This window comes from Vulpes vulpes, chromosome 13 (genome assembly GCF_048418805.1).
Source record: "Vulpes vulpes isolate BD-2025 chromosome 13, VulVul3, whole genome shotgun sequence".
Lineage (NCBI taxonomy): Eukaryota > Metazoa > Chordata > Mammalia > Carnivora > Canidae > Vulpes > Vulpes vulpes.
Window position 1 is genome coordinate 159,017,684 of NC_132792.1, and position 21,987 is coordinate 159,039,670.

General features: G+C 53.1%; 2 protein-coding genes and 1 long non-coding RNA gene across 5 annotated transcripts in view; 2 read left to right on the forward strand and 1 right to left on the reverse strand.

Annotated features, from left to right (window-relative positions):
- Positions 1 to 21,987, forward strand: part of SHISA4 (shisa family member 4) — a 102,850-nt gene extending 80,863 nt beyond the window's left edge. The window contains exon 5 of the mRNA XM_072733485.1: positions 21,851 to 21,987. Within this exon, the coding sequence (XP_072589586.1) occupies positions 21,851 to 21,972 (122 nt within the window). The 3' untranslated portion in view covers positions 21,973 to 21,987. The remainder of the gene's footprint in view (positions 1 to 21,850) is intronic.
- Positions 1,626 to 20,718, forward strand: RNPEP (arginyl aminopeptidase). Of its 3 annotated transcripts, none has more exons than XM_026017958.2 (11): positions 1,626 to 1,932; positions 6,504 to 6,644; positions 6,955 to 7,103; positions 12,166 to 12,282; positions 12,933 to 13,168; positions 15,678 to 15,791; positions 16,705 to 16,817; positions 16,993 to 17,101; positions 18,204 to 18,428; positions 19,214 to 19,356; positions 20,102 to 20,718. In XM_026017958.2, the coding sequence occupies exons 3-11, from the start codon at positions 6,979 to 6,981 to the stop codon at positions 20,258 to 20,260; spliced, it is 1,341 nt and encodes a 446-aa protein (XP_025873743.1). In that variant the 5' UTR covers positions 1,626 to 1,932; positions 6,504 to 6,644; positions 6,955 to 6,978; the 3' UTR covers positions 20,261 to 20,718. The 3 variants fall into 3 exon arrangements, with proteins under 3 accessions (XP_025873743.1, XP_072589584.1, XP_072589585.1); XM_072733483.1 differs by lacking the exon at positions 1,626 to 1,932 and adding an exon at positions 2,186 to 2,698; XM_072733484.1 differs by lacking the exons at positions 1,626 to 1,932; positions 6,504 to 6,644; positions 6,955 to 7,103 and adding an exon at positions 2,362 to 2,698.
- On the reverse strand, positions 4,417 to 5,422 carry LOC140595025 (uncharacterized). The gene is made up of 3 exons (XR_011996426.1): positions 5,354 to 5,422; positions 5,110 to 5,211; positions 4,417 to 4,549 (listed from the first exon to the last, which is right to left on the reverse strand). It is a non-coding gene; the product is annotated as an uncharacterized lncRNA (long non-coding RNA).

Below are 21,987 nucleotides of genomic sequence, written 5' to 3' on the forward strand. Positions count from 1 at the left end.
TCTCAGTACTTTGAACATAATACCTCTGGCTTCCATTGTTGTTAATGACAGCTCTGCTGTTAGTCCAATTTCCAATCATCATTCTTTTATAAGTAATCTGTCTTTTTCTCTGGTTGTTCTTTAGATTTCCTTTATGTCTTAGACTTCCTCAATTTTACTAAAACATGTCTATATGTAGATTTTTGTTTTTTTGGAATTGGTTTTGACCTTTAAACCTATAAAACTACGTTTTTCATTAATTCTAGAAGATTTTTATCATAAAAAAAAAAAAAAAAAAAAGGGATCCCTGGGTGGCGCAGCGGTTTAGCGCCTGCCTTTGGCCCGGGGCGCGATCCTGGAGACCCGGGATCGAATCCCACGTCAGGCTTCCGGTGCATGGAGCCTGCTTCTCCCTCTGACTGTGTCTCTGCCTCTCTCTCTCTCTCACTGTGTGCCTATCATAAAAAAAAAAAAAAAAAAAAAAAAAAAAAAAATTCTAGAAGATTTTAAGCTATTACTTTGAAATATGCAAGCTGTGTTGCATTCTAAACATTAAAAAGTAAGTAAATCAATAATGAAAGCAGTTTGGGGGAGAGGTGGGTTGTGTCTACAGTGTCTTTCTACAGAGTAGAAGGCCTTTCTGAATCTGCTGTGAGTTGTTGCAGATACCATCTAGAGGTAAATCAGAAACCGGGAGCCATGCAGGGAAGCAGAAATGGGAACAGTGGGAATACACTGAGGAAGAAATTAAGGCTAAAAGAAGAAACCTAACTCCATAAATATTTTCTCCCACAGCTTCTTGCTCCAGCAATATTTAACTGGAAAGATCAGGCTATGTGTTTCTCCCTTGTGTTCCACAGCATATTGTTCTTCTCAGAGAATAGCACAGCACATGGAATTGTCATGATGTGGTTTTGTTTTTTGTTTTTTGTTTTTTGTCTGTAAGTTAAAATATGAGCTAGACTGTGAACACCACCAGCAGAGAGACTGTGCCAGATTTGTTAAAACTGTATCCCCAACACCCAACCTAGTGGCTGGTGTATAGTTGATGCTCAACTAAAAACACATTGCATCAGGGAATGAATAATTTGGAGGCAGTTGTATTGGAAGTCTGTTACCAACTACTGTGCTCAATGCCGCAGAAAAGTTGCTTTTTCAAAAAAAAACTTGGATTTCACTAATAAGTTAAAAGATTTTTTTCACTAATAAGTTAAAACACTGACCTTATATGGAATTTTAAAAAAACTACCATAAGCATTTCATAACACAAAATTTTAACACTATAATAGTAGGTAACACATGATAGGATTCTATTACCTTTTATGAAAAACTTCCTATGTTGTCTTTTTAAAAATCTAATTTCCCACCTGATCAGTGAAAATATCATTGACTAGCTCCTTATTCACAGAAGGGCTATTGCAACCCTATTCATACAGAAAAGATACAAAATATAACGCAAAGGTACCCCTAGCTCAATATGCTTTACAATACAATAGGGGAAATAAAACTCGCAGGACGGACAGCCAAGCGTCACGCCGTAATGTGCGGGTTCACCATTCCTTGGCAGAAGAAGGAAAGGTAAGTGTGCTTGGAGCTGCTGGGGATGAACCTTGATCTGCTGTGGGATTGAGAACCCACAATTAACTCCTGAGCTATTACTCCTATCTTACAGGTGCAGAAAGGGGCTTGGGAGGTTCACCTTTGTCGGGGGTGACTGGCCCAAGGTGTCACACGGCCCTAATGATCGGTCCAGCGCGGAGTGTGAGATCTCAAACTCCGACTCTTCCAACCCGGGGCTCCATCCACGTCCTGCTCCCTTCCTGGAAGATCGGGAACCGAAACGTCCGCAGAGAAAGGTGTGCTGCTTGGGACGACGGCAACAGCGCAGTAGGATGAGCCTGGACAACTGTGGGCCGGACTATCCCACTGTACCTTTCTGCCCACGGTGCTCAGGTACTCGGGACAGGCTGGAAGTTGGGGACTTGGAGAGCAAGGGCGGGGCGGGGCGTTAGGTCAGGTCTCGGGGTTTGGAGAGGGGCGTGACCCAGCCCGGCCTCCCTGGGGGCGGGGCCTGCGCGCTCGGGGGCGGAGCCTGAGGGGCGGGGCCGCGCGATGGGGGCGGGGCCTGGGACCTGCGCTCTCGGGGGCGGGGCCTGAGGGGCGGGGCCCGCGCATTGGGGGGCGGGGCCTGCGCGCTCGGGGCGGGGCGTCCCCGGGGCGGTCGGAGGCGCGGGCCGGCTTCCCCGCGGCGGCTCAACGGCGCGGCGGGACCATGGCGAGCGACGCGGGTCCGAGCGGCTCCTCGGCGGCCCCGCGGCCGCTGCACTCGGCGCAGGCGGTGGACGTGGCCTCGGCCTCCAACTTCCGGGCTTTCGAGATGCTGCACTTGCACCTGGACCTGCGGGCCGAGTTCGGGCCTCCGGGCCCGGGCCCCGGGAGCAGGGCCCTGAGCGGCACGGCGGTGCTGGACCTGCGCGGCCTGCTGCCCCAGGGCGCCACCGAGCTGCGGCTCGACGCGCACCCGTGCCTGGAGGTGACGGCGGCCACGCTGCGGCGGCCGCGGCCCGGCCCGGGGGAGCCGCCCGCCGAGCCCGCGCCCTTCCACGCGCAGCCCTTCGCGCACTACGGCCAGGCCCTGTGCGTGGCCCTGCCGCGGCCCTGCCCGCCCGGCGAGCGCTTCCAGGTTCTGCTCACCTACCGCGTCGGGGAGGGACCCGGGGTGAGTGCGCCGCGGCCCGGCCCCGGGGGGAGGCCGAGGGCGATGCCAGCTCCGGGCGCCCCCCCCCCCCCCCCCCGCCCTGCCTCCCTCGGGCCGCGGCCGGCCTGCAGCTGCCCGCTCCGTGCCTCGCCCGTCCCCGCCGCTCCTCCCCTGGGCTCCGGCCGCCCGTCCGCGCTGCTCCCCCGGCCGCCTGCCGCCCCCTCCCGCAGACGCGCCCCTTCCGGAGAACCGGCTGCCCCCAAAGCGACCTGGACGCCTCCCTGAGCTCTGGGCCGAGGTCCCTGGGAGCTGCTGAAGTTCTTCCCGTGCGGCAGCCCTGGCCGCGGCCGGCTCAGGAGCCCCGGGCGCCGGTCGGCCCTTTGTCCTGCGCGCCCCGTGCCCGGGCTGAGATAACCCCGAACCCCAGACGGTGCTTGCCTTTTCTTCTGCAAAGTCCTAGGCTTGTGTAAGGGAAGAATTTGAGTAAAAACGGGAACTGCAACTAGGCTGTACTAGGCTTTGGCATAACTTGGCCCTGTTGTTACTCTTGACTGACTCAAATACTGATGGACTCGTAAATATGACATTTCCGGGGTGGGGGGCAGATATGGGAAGTGAAAGGATGGGTGGTTATCTGGCTTGCGTTTGTAAGAGGTGGACGCTCCTTCCTAGAGGGTCCTGAGGCTGTGGTTGCTTTCTCAGGGAGGATGGGTTACAAGTGTCCCCGGGAGGCTCCCTGCCTGCGACCGAAGTCTACTTATCTGGCCAGCAGTTCCTCTCGCTTAGAGCTGGCTCAAAGGGCAGTTCTGTTTCCATCTGTAACTACTCGGGAAATAAATGAACCCGTGATAGAGCTTGTTTAAAAAACAAGTCCAAAGCAATTCCAATTAGCCTCTAAGGCTCCAAAGGAAAAAAAAAACCCAGTGCCCTCTAAGGATAACATAACATCAGTAAATGCATTTGGTTGCCCTGTTATGTTCTAGTTTCTGGCTTGGGGTGGGAACGAGGAATTAAACAGGAAAGCTGGAAAAATAAAGCCCTCTCTGAAAGTGGCACCTCATGTTAGAGTGAGTACTAAATGGCTTTCATCAGAGCCCTAACAGCGGAGATTCCCACTTTGCACTACATTCAAGGCACTTGTATGTACTCCTTCTTCTCATGGCCACCATCCTAAGTGAGAGCTCTCCCCGTAATCACTGTAGGTAACAGCCACACCCTGACTTTAGACTCTTTTTTACATAGTGGAAGTACTTGTACTACCAGCCTCCTTCATTCTCTCCCCTGTCATTATAAACAAACAACAAAAAAACCTCAACTAAAGATGATGATGAAGGACTTACGGTATGGCAGAGAGGATGACCAGGGTTTATTAAAATGTGCCAGGTACTAGTCTATATGCTTGACAGAAGTTAAAAGAGTTATCTTTGTCTAAGTGCCTGAAACAGTACCTGGCACCTAGTGAATACTGTGTTAGCTCTTATTGTCAACTCATTAAAGTTCTTTCATTAATATAATTAAAAACAGTTTAGGGATGCCTGAGTGGCTCAATCAGTTAAGTGGCCCAATTCTTTTTTTTTTTTTTTTTTTTAATTTATGATAGTCACAAAGAGAGAGAGAGAGAGAGAGAGACAGAGGCAGAGACACAGGCAGAGGGAGAAGCAGGCTCCATGCACCGGGAGCCCGACGTGGGATTCGATCCCGGGTCTCCAGGATCACGCCCTGGGCCAAAGGCAGACACCAAACCGATGCGCCACCCAGGGATCCCAAGTGGCCCAATTCTTGGTTTTAGCTTGAGGCATGATCTCAGGGTTGTGAGATTGAGCCCTGTGGTGCCCTGGCTCTTCATGCTGGGTGTGGAGCCTGCTTGAGATTCTGTCCAAAAAGATTAAAAACCATTAGATCAACAAGAAAAGTGAGCAGATAGTACAGTTCCCATATACCCTTCCACACAGTTTACTCTATTAGCATTTTGCAAGTCTGGTACATCTGTGACAATTAATGAACCAATACTGATACAGTGTTATTAACTAAAGCTCAGAGTTTTTTTTTCTTCTTCTTCATATTTTCTTAGTTTTCACTTAATACTTTCTCTGTTTCAGGATCGCATCCAGAAATCCATAGTATCTTTAGCTCTCATGTATCCTTAGGCTCCCCTTGGCTATGAAAATTTCTCAGACTTTCTGTGTTTTTGATGACCCTGAGAGTTTTGAGTATTGGTCTGATGTAGGATGCCTCTCTGTTGGAATTTGTCTTTCCCATGATCAGACAGGGGTTATTAAAAAATAAAAAATAAAATTTATTTTTTTACAGCAATTTTAGGTTCACAGCAAAATTTCATGGAATGTCACAAACGTACAGTGCTGTCTTCACATCATATTGAGAATACATAGTATCAACATAATTTGTGACTGGTTGATGGTGACCTCACTCACCTGGCTGAGACACTGCTGTTTCTGCACTGTGACATTTCTTTCTCCTCCTTTCCATCTGTATTATACTCTTTGGAAGGAGACTCATTGACGTTTTCACACACACTACAAAAGAAACTCAAGCAAATAAAAAGCCAGCATCTCCATGTGCTGTCCTTATGCCTCTTAAAAGCAGGTCTCAAATACCCGTGTTCAAAGCCTTTCCACCTGCCGAGCCATGCCCCCCACCTCTGCATCTGAAACCTACCTCCAGTTCCCAGAGACCTGCCCGTCCGTGCCTTTCTTCATGTTGCTGTCCACCGCCTTAAGAATGTTTTCTCCCTTCCAACCATCTCAGTCCTACTCGTCTTTAAACCAGAAAGTTTCGCTTCCCGTATGAATGGTTGCCAGAGTTAGGTAATCGGTTTCTAAATTCTAAGTGGCTTTTGGTGCTGACATATCCAGCAAACCCTCCCCTCCTCCAGTTGTAAGTGAACTTTTGTAAGTGAACTATGTTGTAAGTGAACTTTTTGCTGTAGGCAAAAATTGGGTTTGTGATAATCACTCAGATTTGCTCTTTGTTAAAGGCTAACAGGAAACAAATTAAGAAGTATATACTTCTTAGCCGTGGCACCTGGCTGGCTCAGGTGGTAGAATGTGCAACTCTTGATCTCGGGCTTGTAAGTTTGAGCCCCACATTGGGTGTAGAGATTACTTAAAAGTAAAATCTTTAAAAGAAAAAAATAATTATATATAGCCAATGCCTATAGTGTACATCTATTCTGAAAGGGTGTCAGGAACGGAGAACATGTATTCATCACAGACTCCTCCCACTTCATTTCTGCATTTCTATGCCTTTTATCACAAGTTCAAATACAGCTGTTTCCTCATTGGTTTTTTGTTTGTTTGTTTTAAGATTTTATTTATTTATTCATGAGAGACCCAGAGAGAGACAGAGACGCGGGTAGAGGGAGAAGCAGGCTCCCTGCGGGGAGCCCGATGTGGGACTCGATCCCGGGACCCTGGGTCACGACCTGAGCCAAAGGCAGACGCTCAACCCTGAGCCAGGCGTCCCTGTTTGTTTTTTAACGAGAAACTATTACAGTGTGAAGGACTCAGAGGAGGAAGATAGGATGCCAGGGTCAGAGGCCATGTCTGGAACTCTTGAGATACCCAATGGGATGTGAGAAACAGACCCTTTGTAGTGTTTCTACCATGTGAAGTGGACGCCATACCTTGGCATGGATTCTAGGGTGGATTAAATACACAGTAGGAGAGAACTTCCCAGTCAGGGCTAAACTGCTGGCAGGATTGTAAGGATTACCTAAAATTCTCCCAGGCCAGCCAGCTCCTTTTCTCTGGCTGGATTGAGCTCATGTAGGGGGTGTCAGTTTTGAAATGTTCTTTTATTCTCTTAGGTTTGCTGGTTGGCTCCTGAGCAGACAGCAGGAAAGGAGAAGCCTTTTGTCTATACCCAGGGTCAGGCTGTCTTAAACCGGGCCTTCTTCCCTTGCTTCGACACTCCTGCAGTGAAATGCAGATATTCTGCTCTTGTTGAGGTAAGGGGGCTAAAGTTATGTGCACCTGCTCTTGGGATTGAAAATATAATTTCAGATCTATCTGATTACCTTTCAGCTGTTAAATTGTTACATCCATCCAGTGGCACCTCTGCAAAATTCCCCCATGGACAGGAATTTTATTTGTGTTAAATGCCACCAGCTTAGCACAAGTTTAGTTTCTTGAACCTTTTTGTTCTCCAAAATGGGCTCCAGGTCATCGCTATCACTATGCAGGTTGTAAGCCATGCTGTTCTTTGAGCAAATCAGGAGACTCTCCAGGTAAAATCTCCTAAGCTTTCTCTCTTGTCAGGTCCCAGATGGCTTCACAGCTGTGATGAGTGCTAGCACCTGGGAGAAGAGAGGTCCTAATAAGTTCTTCTTCCAGATGTGTCAGCCCATCCCCTCCTATCTGATAGCTTTGGCCATCGGAGATCTGGTTTCGGCTGAAGTTGGACCCAGGTAGGAAACAAGACCCCCACAGGCAAGGTTGGACTGACCTTGAGGCCGGGAGGCCTCTGACCAATGGCCCAGCTGGGATGGTTCTTGGGACAGTCTTGCATCCTCTCTGAATGGACAGCCTCTCTGCAGCCCAGAGGCGTGTGGCATGTGTACAGAGGGAGGAAGTCTTCTCTTTCTGCCTTTCCTCCCTGCTCCCTCCCACTCTAATCCTGCTGTCTAGAATCAGGTCATCAGTCCTGCTACCAGTAGCTTCTGTCCTGGGCCACCTTGGGTGCAGGTAGGCACCAAGCCAGAAGTTTTAGAAGACTGATCTTTATTAGTATCTTTTAGTTCTGAATTCCCTTCTAGCAATTGTATTTGCTTTTTAATCTTTGTACCAAACCTCCCCATTTTCTCTAGCACTTAATTCCTGGAAATATACAACTTTGATCTCATTGTTTGCCTCAGGAGAGGAAAGTGGGAGCTCCTTTTTTGTGTGCTCCAGATGAACAAACCTGAACCCATGGTGGCAGAGATCCTCCGGGAAATCAGATGGGTTTGATGGTGATAAAGAAGGATTTTATAAGGTTTCCTGTGAAAAGAAACTTGACCGGGAGTGTAGGTTTTTCCTGGCTCTCATATTATCTGCCAGTCCAGTGTAATCCTGATGTAAAACGATCAGAGGTTGGATAGTAAAGCTGTGGCGCATTTCCTGGCTCTGTTGCTGTGACCTCTCAGCTCCTGGGGGTAATGGTATCCTTGACAGCATTGGTCACAAGCGTCAGACTTCATAGCTGGGCTCAGCAGCACTGCTCAGATCACGAATCCTAGTTCCTGGGTTTCAGAGAGAATGGTAGGTGGGATGCCACTGGCATGTGTCCCCGCACACACAGTGCAAACAATACCAGTCCAGAAAGAGCAGGTGCTCTCTTGCCATGAAGGGCAGTCTTTCTGGCACATAGGGTAGTAGGTAAGCCAAGGAGTGTCAGCGTTGGCAGTTGACAGGAAAATAGATAAGGAAAGTCGTTTTAGAGAAGTTACTCTTACTAAGGTTCTGTTAGTAAGAGTATGAGCTATTAATGAGGAATGAAAGAAAAATGTATTCCAAACACACCAGAGAATGCTGATTTTTTTTTTCTGAGCCGTCTGTAATAAAACGACAATATAATACATCAGTCCAGGTGATAGAATCCATTTAACTGGTGCTGATAACTTATTACTTCTCTTATCAGGCAGATGGTCCTTGCCTCTTGGAGCACAGCCTAGGGTCTAGTGAAGGCGAGTTAGATGAGAAGGTCATCCGGCAGACTTTGCCGCCAGTCCCAGTGGCTGTTACCACGGGAGGGAAGTCCTGGACAGAAGAGTTGGTGGATATATCTCAGTCATATTTTATGTATAATCTCTTCAGGGTGGGGATGGGGGTGGAGGTTACTATTGTCTCCATTTCACAGATAAGCACGCTGAGGCTTCTGGTGGAATTGCTTGTGCAAAGTCACATCGTTAGCAGAACTGGAATTCCAGCCGAGGCATTTCTATTGCAAATCCTGTGCTTGTTACGACAGATACTGGTGATAAAATTCCAGCTGGACTGAGAGCATTCCAGTTTGTTTTGACAGAAATCTGTGTAGTGGAGGAGGTATCTTGGATGCCCCCTGTCTAGCCTGGCCTTCACCTACTAGTTGTAGCAAGCTGACATGGCCTGGGATAAAGGACTTTGCTAGTTGTGGCATCCAAGCTGATCACAAAGCAATTCCTTGAGGACTCTTACTCCTGTAACATGGTCTTTTCTCAGCCTGGTACGCTGTCACATCATCTTTGGTGACTTTTTTCTCCATCGGGATTACCTGTCCCAACGCCCAGGATCGAGGGTGGCTTCAGGTTTCCTCTCCCCCTGACTCAACCCCTTACAGTCACCGGCGCGCTCTGCAGCCTGGGGCCTAGCCGAGGGCATTCGCGTGAACTGTCTGTGGCAGCGATTTTAAACACCTTCCACTCATTCATTCTCTGACCTCACCCTCTTGACCTCCTGGCCCCCTGGTGGCCTCATTCCCACTACATCTGCTTTGCAAGCTCACTGAGGCCTTAATTCCTGCAAGCTGTGCATTTCCTCCTGGGCAGCCAGCGTCTCGTGGCCGGTCCATCTTTTCTCTGTGGCCCCAGGTGTGGGGTTGATCCTCTCCTCCCAACACCGGGGCCACCTTGCAAACTATGCTGCTGCTCTAACTTCCAGCCCCGGGGCCTACTGTCCCTCTTCTCTGCTTCTGTACCTGGGTGTCTGAGAGAAGGAGAAGTAATGCAGCTGTGCATACTGGTTCTACGACCCATTTCTGGTTTCTTGGTGAAAAGTTGGAATTAAAAGTCAAAATAGACATTCATGTGGTTTTCAAGAAAAACAGAGCAAACGTAGTCTTCAACTATAGATAAGCTTCCAATATTGCTCACCAGTCCTTTTATTTATCTTTCTAGATGACTGTCCTCAAACGAAGACTTTCGTCTTCAATTTTCCAATTCAAACACCAGACCCTCACTCCAAGCAGATATCTTGTCTCCTACTTTAGTGAGAATATTTAATGCATCAGATATGGTTATGTCAGCTTCCTGTTTTTCATGTAAAAGTCATTTTCATCCTTCCCTTTTCCCCTCTGGACTCTGAAGAGGGTTCCATCCTATTTAAAGCCAGATCTCTGCATCTGAGCCGTCCTTGGTTCTGTGCCAAACAAAGCAAAAAGCAAACTCATTGACTCCACCTTCCCTCCTAGCACACTACCTTCCGCTCCCCTTCTTAGCCAGGTTTCTTAGAAGAGTAGCCTTTATGCTCACCCACCCCCCATGGACTACTTGGACCCGTGGAAATCCAGCACCTCTCCCCGTCGTGCCACAGAAACTCCTGTAGTGAGAGAGGCCACTGGCCCCACCACCTAAAGCACATGGCTCCTCAGTCCTTGCCTCGGCGTTCTGTGCTTTTTCTTCTGCCTCCGTTGACCCACCTCTGGCTCCCGTGACGCAATTCTGTCCCAGTTCCAGGACTGCCCGGTTCCTCCTCCTGGTCTCTGTTGTGGGCTCTTCTCTGCCCAGCCCGCCATGTGCTGGTGTCGCCCAAGACTCTGTTCTGGGCCCCTTCTCCTCTGCTACATACTTTTCTTGGGAATATGTACTTGCTTGTGTAATTTAAAGGTATCTTCTGGGTACTGCCACTCGAGTGATCTCTCAGGGCTCAATCTGATAATACCACTTATTGGTTTAAAATGCTCTTGCGGTGGGACACCTGGGGGGCTCAGCATTTGACCTTTGGCTCAGGTCGTGAGTTCTGGGATCAAGTCCTACATCGGGCTTCCTACAGGAGCTCTCTCTGCCTGTGTCTCTGCCTCTCTCTGTGTCTCTCATGAATAAATAAATAAAATCTTTAAAAAATATTTTTTAAAAATAAAAATAAATACAGTGCTCTCATGGCTCTGGAGGTCCAGCTGTGTCACGTGGCCTGTCGGCCCTTTGTGACTGGAGCTCTGAGAACCTCCCTCCCTGCCCTTCCCCTCCTTGCCCCATCCGCCGTCTGACGATGAGTGCTCCAGTGGCCCAGACTGTCAGTGGCTCCTCACCTGCACGTACCGTTTCCACTGCTAGGCTCTTGTGTCTGCTACTTGGGAAGCACCTGCCCTTTCTCCTCCTGCTAGAACAGTCCCTGAGCCTCTGCAGGGCCCAGGAGGAAGCCTTCCCTCTCCCCTGACCTGGAACCGTCTACTTTGCCATCTTCTTCTCCATCCAGTATGTCTGTGTAGGAGGACAGTGCTGTGGAACATCCAGAAGCTCTTGGCCAGGGCGGTCTTGGGCTACAGGACCCTTGAACTCTGAGGTCAGCTCATCCTTGAATTCAGTGAACAGCCTTGGGCTAATCACCTCCCTTCTCAGCCCAGACTTTCTGTGGGGCTGGATCTTGATTTTTACCCCCTTTCCACCATGTTTCCCCTTCTTCCCCTGCCCTTTTTTTTTTTTGAATATTTATTTATTTTGAGAGAGAGAGCACAAATGGGAGGGGCAGAGGGAGAGAGAGAACCTCAAGCAGACTCCTTGCAGAGCCTGACATAAGGCTTGATCTCATGATCTGAGCTGAAACCAAGAGTCGGTTGCTTACCCACTGAGCCACCCAGGCGCCCCTCCCCTTCTTTTTATTTCGCAAATTTCATACAGATAATTGAGAAAGCAATGCATTGAACGCCTGCATGCTCATCCATTTTGCCATATTAGTTTCATTTATTAATATCAGTTTTTTGGTGTGGATGCGTTTTTGGTTTTGCTTGGCCATTTAGAAGCAAGCCAGTCAGGATGCCGCTCCTAAAAATAAAGACACCTCTCTTACAAGCACAATTGCCACTGCCATTCCCAGATAGTCACACTTTTTTTTTTTTTTAAGATTTTTATTTTATTTACTCATGAGAGATACGGAGCAAGAGAGAGAGAGAGGCAGAGACACAGGCAGAGGGAGAAGCAGGATCCATGCAGGGAGCCCAATGTGGGACTCGATCCCGGGTCTCCAGGATCACGCCGTGGGCTGCAGGTGGCGCTAAACTGCTGCACCCCCGGGGCTGCCCGATAGTCACACTTTTCTATTAACGTTAGTGTGGGGTTACCCCTGGAGTTGCTTTCACTTCCCCGGGTTGTGAGAATCACCACGGGGAGGAGGAAACCAGCTTTCACTGTGTGAGCCGCTGTATGAAGGGCTTTTATATGCTGTCTTCTTTCCTCTTTCCCGCTCGCTTCACAGATGGGCACACTGAAGCTCAGAGAGGTCAGTGACTTACAAGGTCACATTTGGTGTTGGAGACAGAAAATTATGGCGCTGTGAGTTTGAGCCTGTTGCACACGGGAGGCAGTTCCTCCTTGTCGCTGTGTTGGGTTCTTATTTATCAGGTGTGGCGCGCAGTCTCTCGGGCCCGTGCAGGGGATCCGACCTTGCACCTCCTGCCTCTGTGGCTGGCCACAGTGTCACATTCATTTGGCTCAGATATGCAACTGCCAGGTTTCTGCGGGTGCTTTCAGGATCGAGTCTCCAAGCACCATCCTGCTCCTTCTGTGTTCTTGTCTTTAGGAGCCGGGTGTGGGCTGAGCCCTGCCTGATTGACGCTGCCAAGGAGGAGTACAACGGAGTGATAGAAGAATTTCTGGCAACAGGAGAAAAACTCTTTGGACCCTACGTCTGGGGAAGGTGTGGTATCACGTCGATCCCAATGTCTTTTGTTAACCCGAGTCCCTGGTTTCCCCCTGCCTTCCTTCTGGTGCTGCTGCTTCTCCTGTCTCCTAGAGCAGAGCCAGCCCCCAATCCCAGAAGTAAAGGAGAGGAGGACGAGCAAGAGGGAGGGATAAGCCAGGCCTCATTCACTGTTGCTGAGCAGGGCATCCCGAGAGGGAGGGTTATTGAAGTGCCTTCCAGCTGCTGAGTGTGGAGTCCGGGAAACGCTGTCAGGGGACCTTTGTGACTTGGTTGCTAGAAGCAGCCACACACTCCCGTTTTCTCCTTTGACATCTTCAGACTTTAGCCGCCTCAGATACAAGGCTGTTAGAAAAAAAAAAAAAAGGCTGTTAGATCTTTGTGACCCCACCTGAGCCATCGTGAACTAACTGACCGAGCCGATGGTACGGCCATACCCTGCTTGGAAGGAGAACAGGGAGGTTTCAGAGACTGGCCTGGCCTTCGAGAAAGCAAAACCTGGGGAATGGGAGGTCCCAGCAAGCTGGCTGGACGGCGGAGGACGCTGGGTGTCATTTCAGTGCTGGGCCCAGGGTTACGTCTCCCAGGACCGAGAGTCCTGCCTGGGGAAGTGAGGCAGGGTCTGTGACCTCCCACTCTCTCGGCAGATATGACCTGCTCTTCATGCCGCCATCCTTTCCATTTGGAGGAATGGAGAACCCTTGTCTGACCTTTGTCACCCCCTGCCTGCTAGCAGGGGACCGCTCCTTGGCCGATGTCATCATCCACGAGATCTCCCACAGTTGGTTTGGGAACCTGGTCACCAATGCCAACTGGGGTGAATTCTGGCTCAATGAAGGTTTCACCATGTATGCTCAGAGGAGGATCTCCACTGTCCTCTTTGGTAAGCCAGCGCCCAGGTGCCCGTCCTTTGCCTAGGACCCTGCTCTGCCTGCTTCCACCTGTGAGGCTGGTGTGATCTCCTTCGGGGTTTCGGGACACAAGTGGGCATGAAGGGAGGAATAGTAATGCGGAAAGCTCGAGGGAGAGGCCAGCAAGGGCCAACTCTAGACAGAAGTTCCTTCTAAGTAAAGCAGCCCCGTGGCGTTGCATGGCATGAAATCAGTAGCACGGGAGTGGAGGGGGTGGTCTCAGGACCTCCGTGTTGGCTGAGTGAACCCTCGTCTAAGCTGAAGGCACGCTCCATGCTCTGCTCTCCCAACAGCCAGGCAACCCCTCCAGGAGAATTGCCCAGCACTGTCCACCCAGATAGCTAGTTGGTTTTATAATGAATTGTACGATCATTATAATCATGACTTTCTTTCTTTTTTTTTTTTTTTAATTTTTTATTTATTTATGATAGTCACAGAGAGAGCGAGAGAGAGGCAGAGACACAGGCAGAGGGAGAAGCAGGCTCCATGCACCGGGAGCCCGATGTGGGACTCGATCCCGGGGCTCCAGAATCGCGCCCCGGGCCAAAGGCAGGCGCCAAACCACTGCGCCACCCAGGGATCCCCTAATCATGACTTTCTATTGAACACCTACATACCGGCTTTGTACAGGCACCTTATTAAAAATAACATCATTTAATGGTTTTACAATAGCCCTATGAAACAGATGTTATCTCCATTTTATGTATGAGTTCACTATGACTTGAAAAGTGCGAGAAATGTGCCCCAGCCACTTAGCAGGTGAGGCCAGAACCCCAAATTGAGCCCAGGTGTGCTTTTAAGATATTTTCTCAACATTGTCTCATTATGGAAAACCTGCTATATATCAGGTACTCTAAAAATATAACATTTATTGTTTTTATTCTCACATCAAAATCTATTTTGAAATATATGGGAAAGCACGCACAATATGTTTACCTATAATCTCAGTGTTCGGAGAAAATCGGTGTATATCCTTTCAAACATTTTCCTGTGTGGGTGTATGAATCATCAGACCTTCCAACTGCCTTTTTTTTTTTTTGACTTGATAAAGTTAAGCGTTTTCCCAGGTCATTAAATTTTCTTCCATTAAAAAAAAAAAAATTTCTTCTATAGCTACAGAGTATGTTTCTTAACTTACTTAGTTCCTGGTTATTAGGTTATTTTTGATTTTTTTTTTTCTTCTTTCTTTTGAGAAAGAGACTGTGTGTGAGCAGGGGGAAGGGCTGAGGGAGAGACATTCTCAAGCAGACTGTGCGAGGAGCCCATGGTGGGGCTCGGTCTCACGACCCTGAGATCATGACCTGAGCTGAAATCAGGAGTTGGACACTTAACCTGAGAGGCACCCAGGCGGCCCTGGTTTTTTTTTTTTTGTATGTTTTTTTAGGAGAGGGACACACAGAGGAAGACACAAGGATAACATTTCTTTTTATTTTTAAAAAAGATTTTATTTATTTACTCATGGGAGTCACAGAGAGAGAGGAAGAGACACAGGCAGAGGGAGGAGCAGGCTCCATGCAGGGAGCCTGACATGGGACTCGATCCTGGGACCCCAGGGTCACACCCTGAGCCAAAGGCAGACGCTCAACCCCTGAGCCGCCCAGGCGTCCCTGGGTGTCCCTAGGCGCCCCTGTTACTTTCTAATGAAAGAATATCTTGACAAATATTTTTTACATGTAAATGTTTATGTTTCAGGTGATCTCAATGGAGGTAAATTCCTAGGAATGTAATTTCTGAGATCTGAACATTTTAAACACTTTTTAGCACACATTGCCCATTGCACCCCCCTCCCCTGAAAGTTTGTACAGATGTATGCTTTGATCCAGAGTATATGGAACAGGAGCCTGTTTGTGACTGTCCTACTCAGCCACTGAGGGTCCTGCAAGCAGATGTTGTGAGCCCACTGCGCAGATGAAGAAGTTGAGCCTAAGAGAGGTTGAGTAGCTCGCCCAGAGTCAGAGCAGAGGTGGCTAGTTCGCAGCCTGGTCCCCTTCCCCTCCACCATTCCCTCTGTCATCCCTAGAGCCCGACGGACATGTAGAGACCCTTGGAAAAATTTTGGGTGACAGTTTCTCTTGTCTGATGGGAACAGCCAAGTGAAAAGAATCTGTTTTCATAGAAGATCAAATTACTATCTCTAAGAATTAAAATATTTTTATGGGGAAAAGGAACAGTCCCAGGAAAGGGTGTGAGTTTCCCTCATCCTCATGTATGGGTGAGACCAAGGGCCTGAGCTCACCGCATCGTGTGTAGCCCAGAGCAGCAGGGAGCCAGGGGCTGAGTCAGGTTCTGGGTCACGGAGCCCTGTGGGCCTGGGGTTCCCCGGGGGTGGGGGTGGGGGTGGGGGTGGTGATGCCCTGAAGCTTGGGCGGCCAGTCGTTGACCTTGTGGCCACCAGGGGGCAGCACACCCCCTTTTGTCTGAAAAATCTCGGGCTTGGGCGTTCTTGAGGCCTAAGGGTTCCAAGGATTCTCTTTGCCCTAGGCTCTGCCTACACCTGCTTGGAAGCTGCCACGGGGCGGGCCCTGCTTCAGCAGCACATGGAGGTCACTGGCGAGGAACACCCACTCAACAAGCTCCGCGTGAAGATCGAACCAGGTCCAGGAGGCTCCTCTGACTGCCCCTCCCCGAGACCGAGCTTGGAGCCCCAAGTTACTTGAGCTCTGTGCTGAGCGGTGCACACCTTGAATGCCGTCCTGGGAAGGCGGAGCCCTCCAGAGCTCTTTTTAGCCATTTCCTGGCCTCTAGGCCAACTCAACGGAAGCCACTCCAGCCAGACGGGAGTTCTTTCTGGTTTTGTGCAGTTCGTAGTGACTTGACCATTGCTCTGCACTTGTACGGGCCCCTATCGTCTTACAGGGCTCTTTGCCATCCTTTTTCTATCAAATGAGACCTGTGGTTTTGTAGGTTGAGCATTTGCCTTCTTTTACAGAGGACGTGAGTGAGCACCCCACAAGTCAAGTGACTTGTCCAAGGTCATGTATTTTTATTTTGTGACATTTTTCTTTAGTTCCACGTATGACTAATCTAAAACCTTTCTGTGCAATTTAAGCTCACGTTCCTCGGTGCCAGTGACCATGAAAATGAACTCCCTGTAGAGTGGTCATTAGTTTATTTTGGTCTAGAACATTCGTAGAAACAACCAGTCGTTCTGGGAGGGGAGGAGGTTCGGTGTAGCTGGTGACCAAGAGGGCTTGAAAAGGCACCAAGCCCTGTGCTCAGCCCGAGAGCCAGTGGAGCCCAGTGGAGCACAGCAATCCCGGGAATAAGGAAACCTGCCAGTTCCCCTGGAAGGCCGGTTCTTTGTCCTCGTATTAGGTCCGTAGTCAATGACCCCTTAAGATCAACTTTGAAGTGGCTTGAGAGGGGCCAAGATGGATCTGGAAACTTTCCTGGCCTTGCTGAACCCGAGGAAGCTGAAATCCGACCTCTTCCATGATTACTCCTAGAACCCGGAGCTGGAGAAGAACAGCCCAAGTGACAGGTTACAAGTGTCTGCTTTCTCTGCTAGGTGTCGACCCGGATGATACCTACAACGAGACCCCCTACGAGAAGGGCTTCTGCTTTGTGTCATACCTGGCCCACTTGGTGGGTGATCAGGATCGGTTTGACACTTTTCTCAAGGTATAGTCAACTCAGAGTCGAGGGGAGAAGGCGGAGGCGCAGAGAAGCCAGCTGGGCGAGAGTGCAGGGGTAGAGGCGGGCGAAGGGGCGAGGGGTCGGAGGAGAACCCGAGGAGCAGGGGGCCTGTGCTCCCCCTGGGATCCAGAATGCCTGAAAAGTACCTCCCTCCCTGCAGGCCTATGTTAATGAATTCAAATTCCAAAGTATCTTAGCTGAGGACTTTCTAGAATTCTACTTGGAATACTTCCCTGAGCTGAAGGAAAGGAGAGTGGATTCCATTCCAGGTGAGCCGGAGAGCTGGCCTGTGGGCTCCTGGGAGATAGTGGAGAAGGGGTCTAATCTGCGCCTGGGAAGACGAGGGCGGGGCGGGAAGTGTTACATCAGCGTCCTGGTAAGAGGCAGTGAGCAGCTGCCCAGCCCGGGCCCCGGCCCCCGTCCACGGAGAGACTCTCTCGTGTCCTCCTGGCCTGGCTTTCTCCACTTTGTTCCTTCAGTGTCTCCCCTCTGTCCCCGTTCTCGCGGCCGCACACCCATGACCCAACCCCCCTGCCCGGAGAGCTGCGGGCTGTGACCCGGGGCAGCGGTACCAGCCGGCCCACCTTGCCTGCGAGCATGGGCGGCCTCGCACGGCGTCCGAGGGACGGAAAATCCCGGGGGCCACCCTGCGCCCTGAGACAGACGGTGCCCTGGGACGGACGAGGCCGCTCAGGCTGGGCGCCCCGAGTTAGCCCATCGTGGGGCTGGTGGCGCCGGCTTCCCCGACCGCTGGGACCGCTCAGCCCGGGGCACCCACTCCCTGCTGCCAGGCCTCCGCTTCAAGGTCTCAAGGTCGCGAGACTCCGTGGCTAGTGGCGGTTAATGATTACTGAGTGCTTGCTGGCCGGGCGTGAGCCCTCGCCCTGTGCTTGCTTGTTGCCTCGTCCCCCACGGCCGCCCGCGACACGGGCCTCCTCGCCGCCCGCGACACGGGCCTCCTCGCCCCGCCTTGACTGGGCTCCAGATAAAGCTGAGGCGCCAGAGGCGAGTACCGGGCCTGGGTGGCGGGGCTGGGCCCGGGCAGCCTCCCAGGGCCAGAGCCGCAGCCCCGCGCTCCTCCGCTGCTCTCAGGGAGCACGTGGGCGGGCCTGGCCGGGACAGCGGTCACGGCCTGGCTCCGGCGGTCCAGCGCCGACCACAACTCGAAGCCACCGTGCGGGTAGAGAGAGGAGAGCTCCGATGACGCAGCGGTCCCTGGGGGTTGCTGTAAGCAGGACGCGGCGGGAGCAAGGTGACATCCAGTGTTAGGGAGTTTGGGGCCCGTAGACGCAGACGGGAGCTCGAGGGCCAGGCGCCCGCTGCCGGGGAGTTCCGACGGTCCCCGGTCCCCTCTCTCCTTCTGCCGAACAGGCCTTGAGTTTGATCGGTGGTTGAATAGCCCTGGCTGGCCCCCCTACCTCCCCGACCTCTCCCCCGGGGACTCCCTCATGAGGCCTGCCGAGGAGCTGGCTCAGCAGTGGGCGACCGAGGAGCTGGACATGGGGGCCATCGGAGCTGTGGCCATCTCCACCTGGAAGACCTACCAGCTGGTTTATTTCCTCGATAAGATCCTCCAGAGATCCCCTCTGCCTCCGGGTAAGGGAAAGGGGCAAATCCACGTAAGAAGGCCAGGGTTCCTCGTACACAGGGCTTGACATCAGGGGCGAGGGAGACTCAGGGAGGAGGCAAGGCTCGCCCTCGGGCACCTGCTGGGTGCTGGCGGGTGGATGCAAGCACCTGGCAGGGTGCGCCCCGGCTGACGTCAGCCATCCGCACGGGCGCCGTGGGGAATGGGATCCCAGAGCCCCGCGTGCACCCACGCCTCTGAGTCCTTGCGACTGCTTGGTGCCCGGGGGCTGTGATGTGAGCCCCGTGTGACGGGGTGACCTGGGGCACGAAGAGGCCACGAAGCCAACAGCCGGCGGGGCTGGGCCCCGGAAGCTCTCAGCCACTAACGCGTGTCGCTGCTCAGCAGAGATAACGTGCACCCAGGGGTCCAGGCGTGTTGTAAGGAGACAGTGGAAGCCAAGGCAGCTTTCAGCAGCTCAGTGGTGGTGGGAGAAGACGGGGGCGCAGGAGACGTTAGGAGGATCCCTGTGCTTGAGGCCGGGAGGAGAGCGGGACGGGGACACGGGCTGATTACGTTGAGGGAAGTTTGGTGGAGGAGCCTTAGAAAAATGAAGGTGAGGTTGAGAGCCGGGCATTACCTTCCGGAGCAAGGTGAGCAGGACGGCGTAAGGTGGGCGCTTGGGAACCCCTCGACGTCGTTCCCAGTGCTTTCGGGGGGCCTTGGGCAGACACGTGCCTGTTGAGGGTGGAGTTAGGCCCCTGGCTCGTGGCTCTGGCGACGCTGCCAGTAAAAACCCATGTTCTTTTTTCAGGGAATGTGAAAAAACTGGCAGAGACCTACCCGAAGGTCTCAAACTCCCAGAACGCGGAGCTCCGGCTCCGATGGGGCCAGATCGTCCTTAAGAATGACCACCAGGAGGATTTCTGGAAGGTGAAGGAATTTCTCCAGAGCCAGGTGAGTGACCCCACCTCCTGCCCCCTTCAGGCACGCGGTGGGCCCCTCGCCTCCCCGGCCACAGTCCTGAGCGTAGAGCCTCACCGTCTGCCCCTCTGTGGACAGGGTGGGGGTGGGACGGGGTGGGGGGGGGAGGACCCTGCTCAGGGTGCCGGAGAAGGCATTGCCATGGCGGGGAAGCCTACAGGGCTGGGGAGCTTTTCTGGGATCAGCTGGTGTGGCCTGAGGGGTCCGAGCTGGTCCAGCTAACACACGGGGAAGAAGGGTCGAGCCTCCCGTGACCCCCGTGTCACCCACCGCAGCCCGTGGGTCAGCCCCTGGCTTGGTGGCCACCCACCAACAGCCTTCCCAGCTGGGAGCCCCACTGTGCCAACCGTCCTCATGCTGGGTTGAGTGTAGACCCCCAGGGGCGCCCGGGTGGCTCGGTCGGTTAATCGCTGACTCTCGATCTCGGCTCAGGTCTGATCTCGGTCTTGAGCTCAGGCCCTGCGCTGGGCTCCGTGCTGGGGAGACCAGCTTAAAAAAAAGGGAGAAGAAGAAGAAGGGGAGTGTAGACGCCCTGGGCTAGCAGGGGTTGGGGTGATACTGAGATCCACCCGCGGGGACCCTTGGCCCCCACGAAGACGCCAGCATAAGAGCCGCCTGTCCGGGACCCCTCGCTGAGAGCCTCCTCCCTTTGGCGCCTGCCGAGGCCCCGGGGCCCGCGGACTTGCCGAGCGGTGCTCAGGCCCCGCGTTTCTTGCAGGGGAAGCAGAAGTATACCCTCCCGCTGTACCGCGCCATGATGGGGGGCAGCCGGGAGGCCCAGGCCCTCGCCAGGGAGACCTTCGCGGCCACTGCCAAGCAGCTCCACAGCAACGTCGTCAACTACGTCCAGCAGATCGTGGCACCCGCGGCCACGTAGAGGCTCGCGGCCCGGCCGCTGGGTCTCCAGGCTTTCCCACATTGCGGTTCTCCGGCCCACGTCCCCGTGTTTACTCCCCCGCGCGGAAGCCTGTTCCCTGGGCTTGGGTGTCGGTGGTGCTTGGCCTCTGCTCTGCTGGAAACTTCTCTGGACCAGCCGGTCCCAAGGCCAGAGAACCTGGCTCTGGTGAGGGCCCCACCTTCTCCCTCCTCCCCACTCCCTGGAAGGAGCAGAGACGATTTTCTTATCCTACCCCTGTCCTCCCTGCCCTTTCCTCCTCTCCCCTGCCCTCCACTCCCCTCCTCTCCCCTGCTGTCCCCTCCCCTGCCCTCCCTTGCTCTCCCCTCTCCTGCTTTCCCCTCCTCTCCCCTTTTATTTTCTTTTCTGATTCTTGAAATACTATGCAAGGGGCTATAGGTTTAATCTTTATTTTAATAAACATTTTTAAGTGACAAGTATCTAAGGTGGAGGTAACGTGTGAAATTTCTTGCTTCCACATGTGCCCTCTTCGGAGCAGATGTTGTGAGGTCGCGGGGAGGGGAGGGGCCGCAGAGGCTGACAGCACTTCCCTGTCTGGGGGGAGCTCGCAGGTGGAGGAGGTGGGGGTGGCGCACGCGCAGATGGAAGGATGGGGCGCAGGGCGGTGGGGGCTGTGCAAGGGAGCCCCATCCCACTTCCTATGAAGGAGCCCAGTTCCCTTCCTGCGGCACCACCCGTTCATCTCTTCCTTTGCTTGAAACGTGTATTGTAGTGTCTTCCTCTGGCCTCCCCTTCCTTCCTGGGCCTCGCCTGCTTTTGATCCTGGATAAGTCATTTTGTGTTTTTAAATTTTTTTATTTATCTGACAGAGCACAAGCAGGGGAGCCTCAGAGGGAGAGGGAGAGGGAGGGGCTGAGCGGGAGCGCGTGGGGCTGGATCCCAGGGCCTGGGGCCTGCCCCCCGGGTGCCCTGGGTGAGTATTTTAACTGTGAGTCTGTTGAGAGCTTGGCACCGAGTGCGGCGTCCTGGTCCCCACGGGCATCGCCGCGGCCGGCAGCCTGGGCTGGGCCGTGGATGAGGGGGGCTCACCAGACACTTATCTCTTCTTGAGTCTCCGCCTTGGCTGTGTCCTTGGCTTTGGAGGTCATCGGCTCGGGCCTCGGCCTCCGCCGCGCAGGGCTTGGGAGAGAGCACGAGCGCAGCCCCCGAAACAGGCTCCTTGAGGCTCCTCGCACGAGTTAGGGGACGGAGGCGGCGGGCCAGCGGGTCACGGCCTCGTCCTCAGCCCTGGCGCTCTGTGGCAGACCCTGCGAGGCTCCTTCGGGCCCTTCCGTCCACGTGCCGCCCGCAGGCCTCCCCGACTGCCCAGCGTGGTGTCCGGGGCACCGTGACCGCCGCTCCTGGGCCCCACTAGTGTGGTGAGTCCTCGCGGTGCCCAGCACGGGGACCCCGCCTTGCGTTGCCGGCCCTGCTCTCCGCCTTCGGCCCCCCTAGTCCTGCGGGACGCGGCTGCCCTCGTAGAGGGCGGGGGCCGGGCTCTTGCCACCCCATACCCCCAGGACCAGGCCTCCCGGGGAGAGCGTGGGGGGCTGCGCCCCCGTCCTACTGCAGCTCCTCCCCACAACACCTCCCAGGCCCTGACCTCGAGCTGGAGTCCTTCCCACTTACCCATAACACCAGCGCGCTGCCGGCTGCGGGGGCATCAACACCGGGAGATAAGGGCCGGCCTATAGGGCTTCCTTATCTCG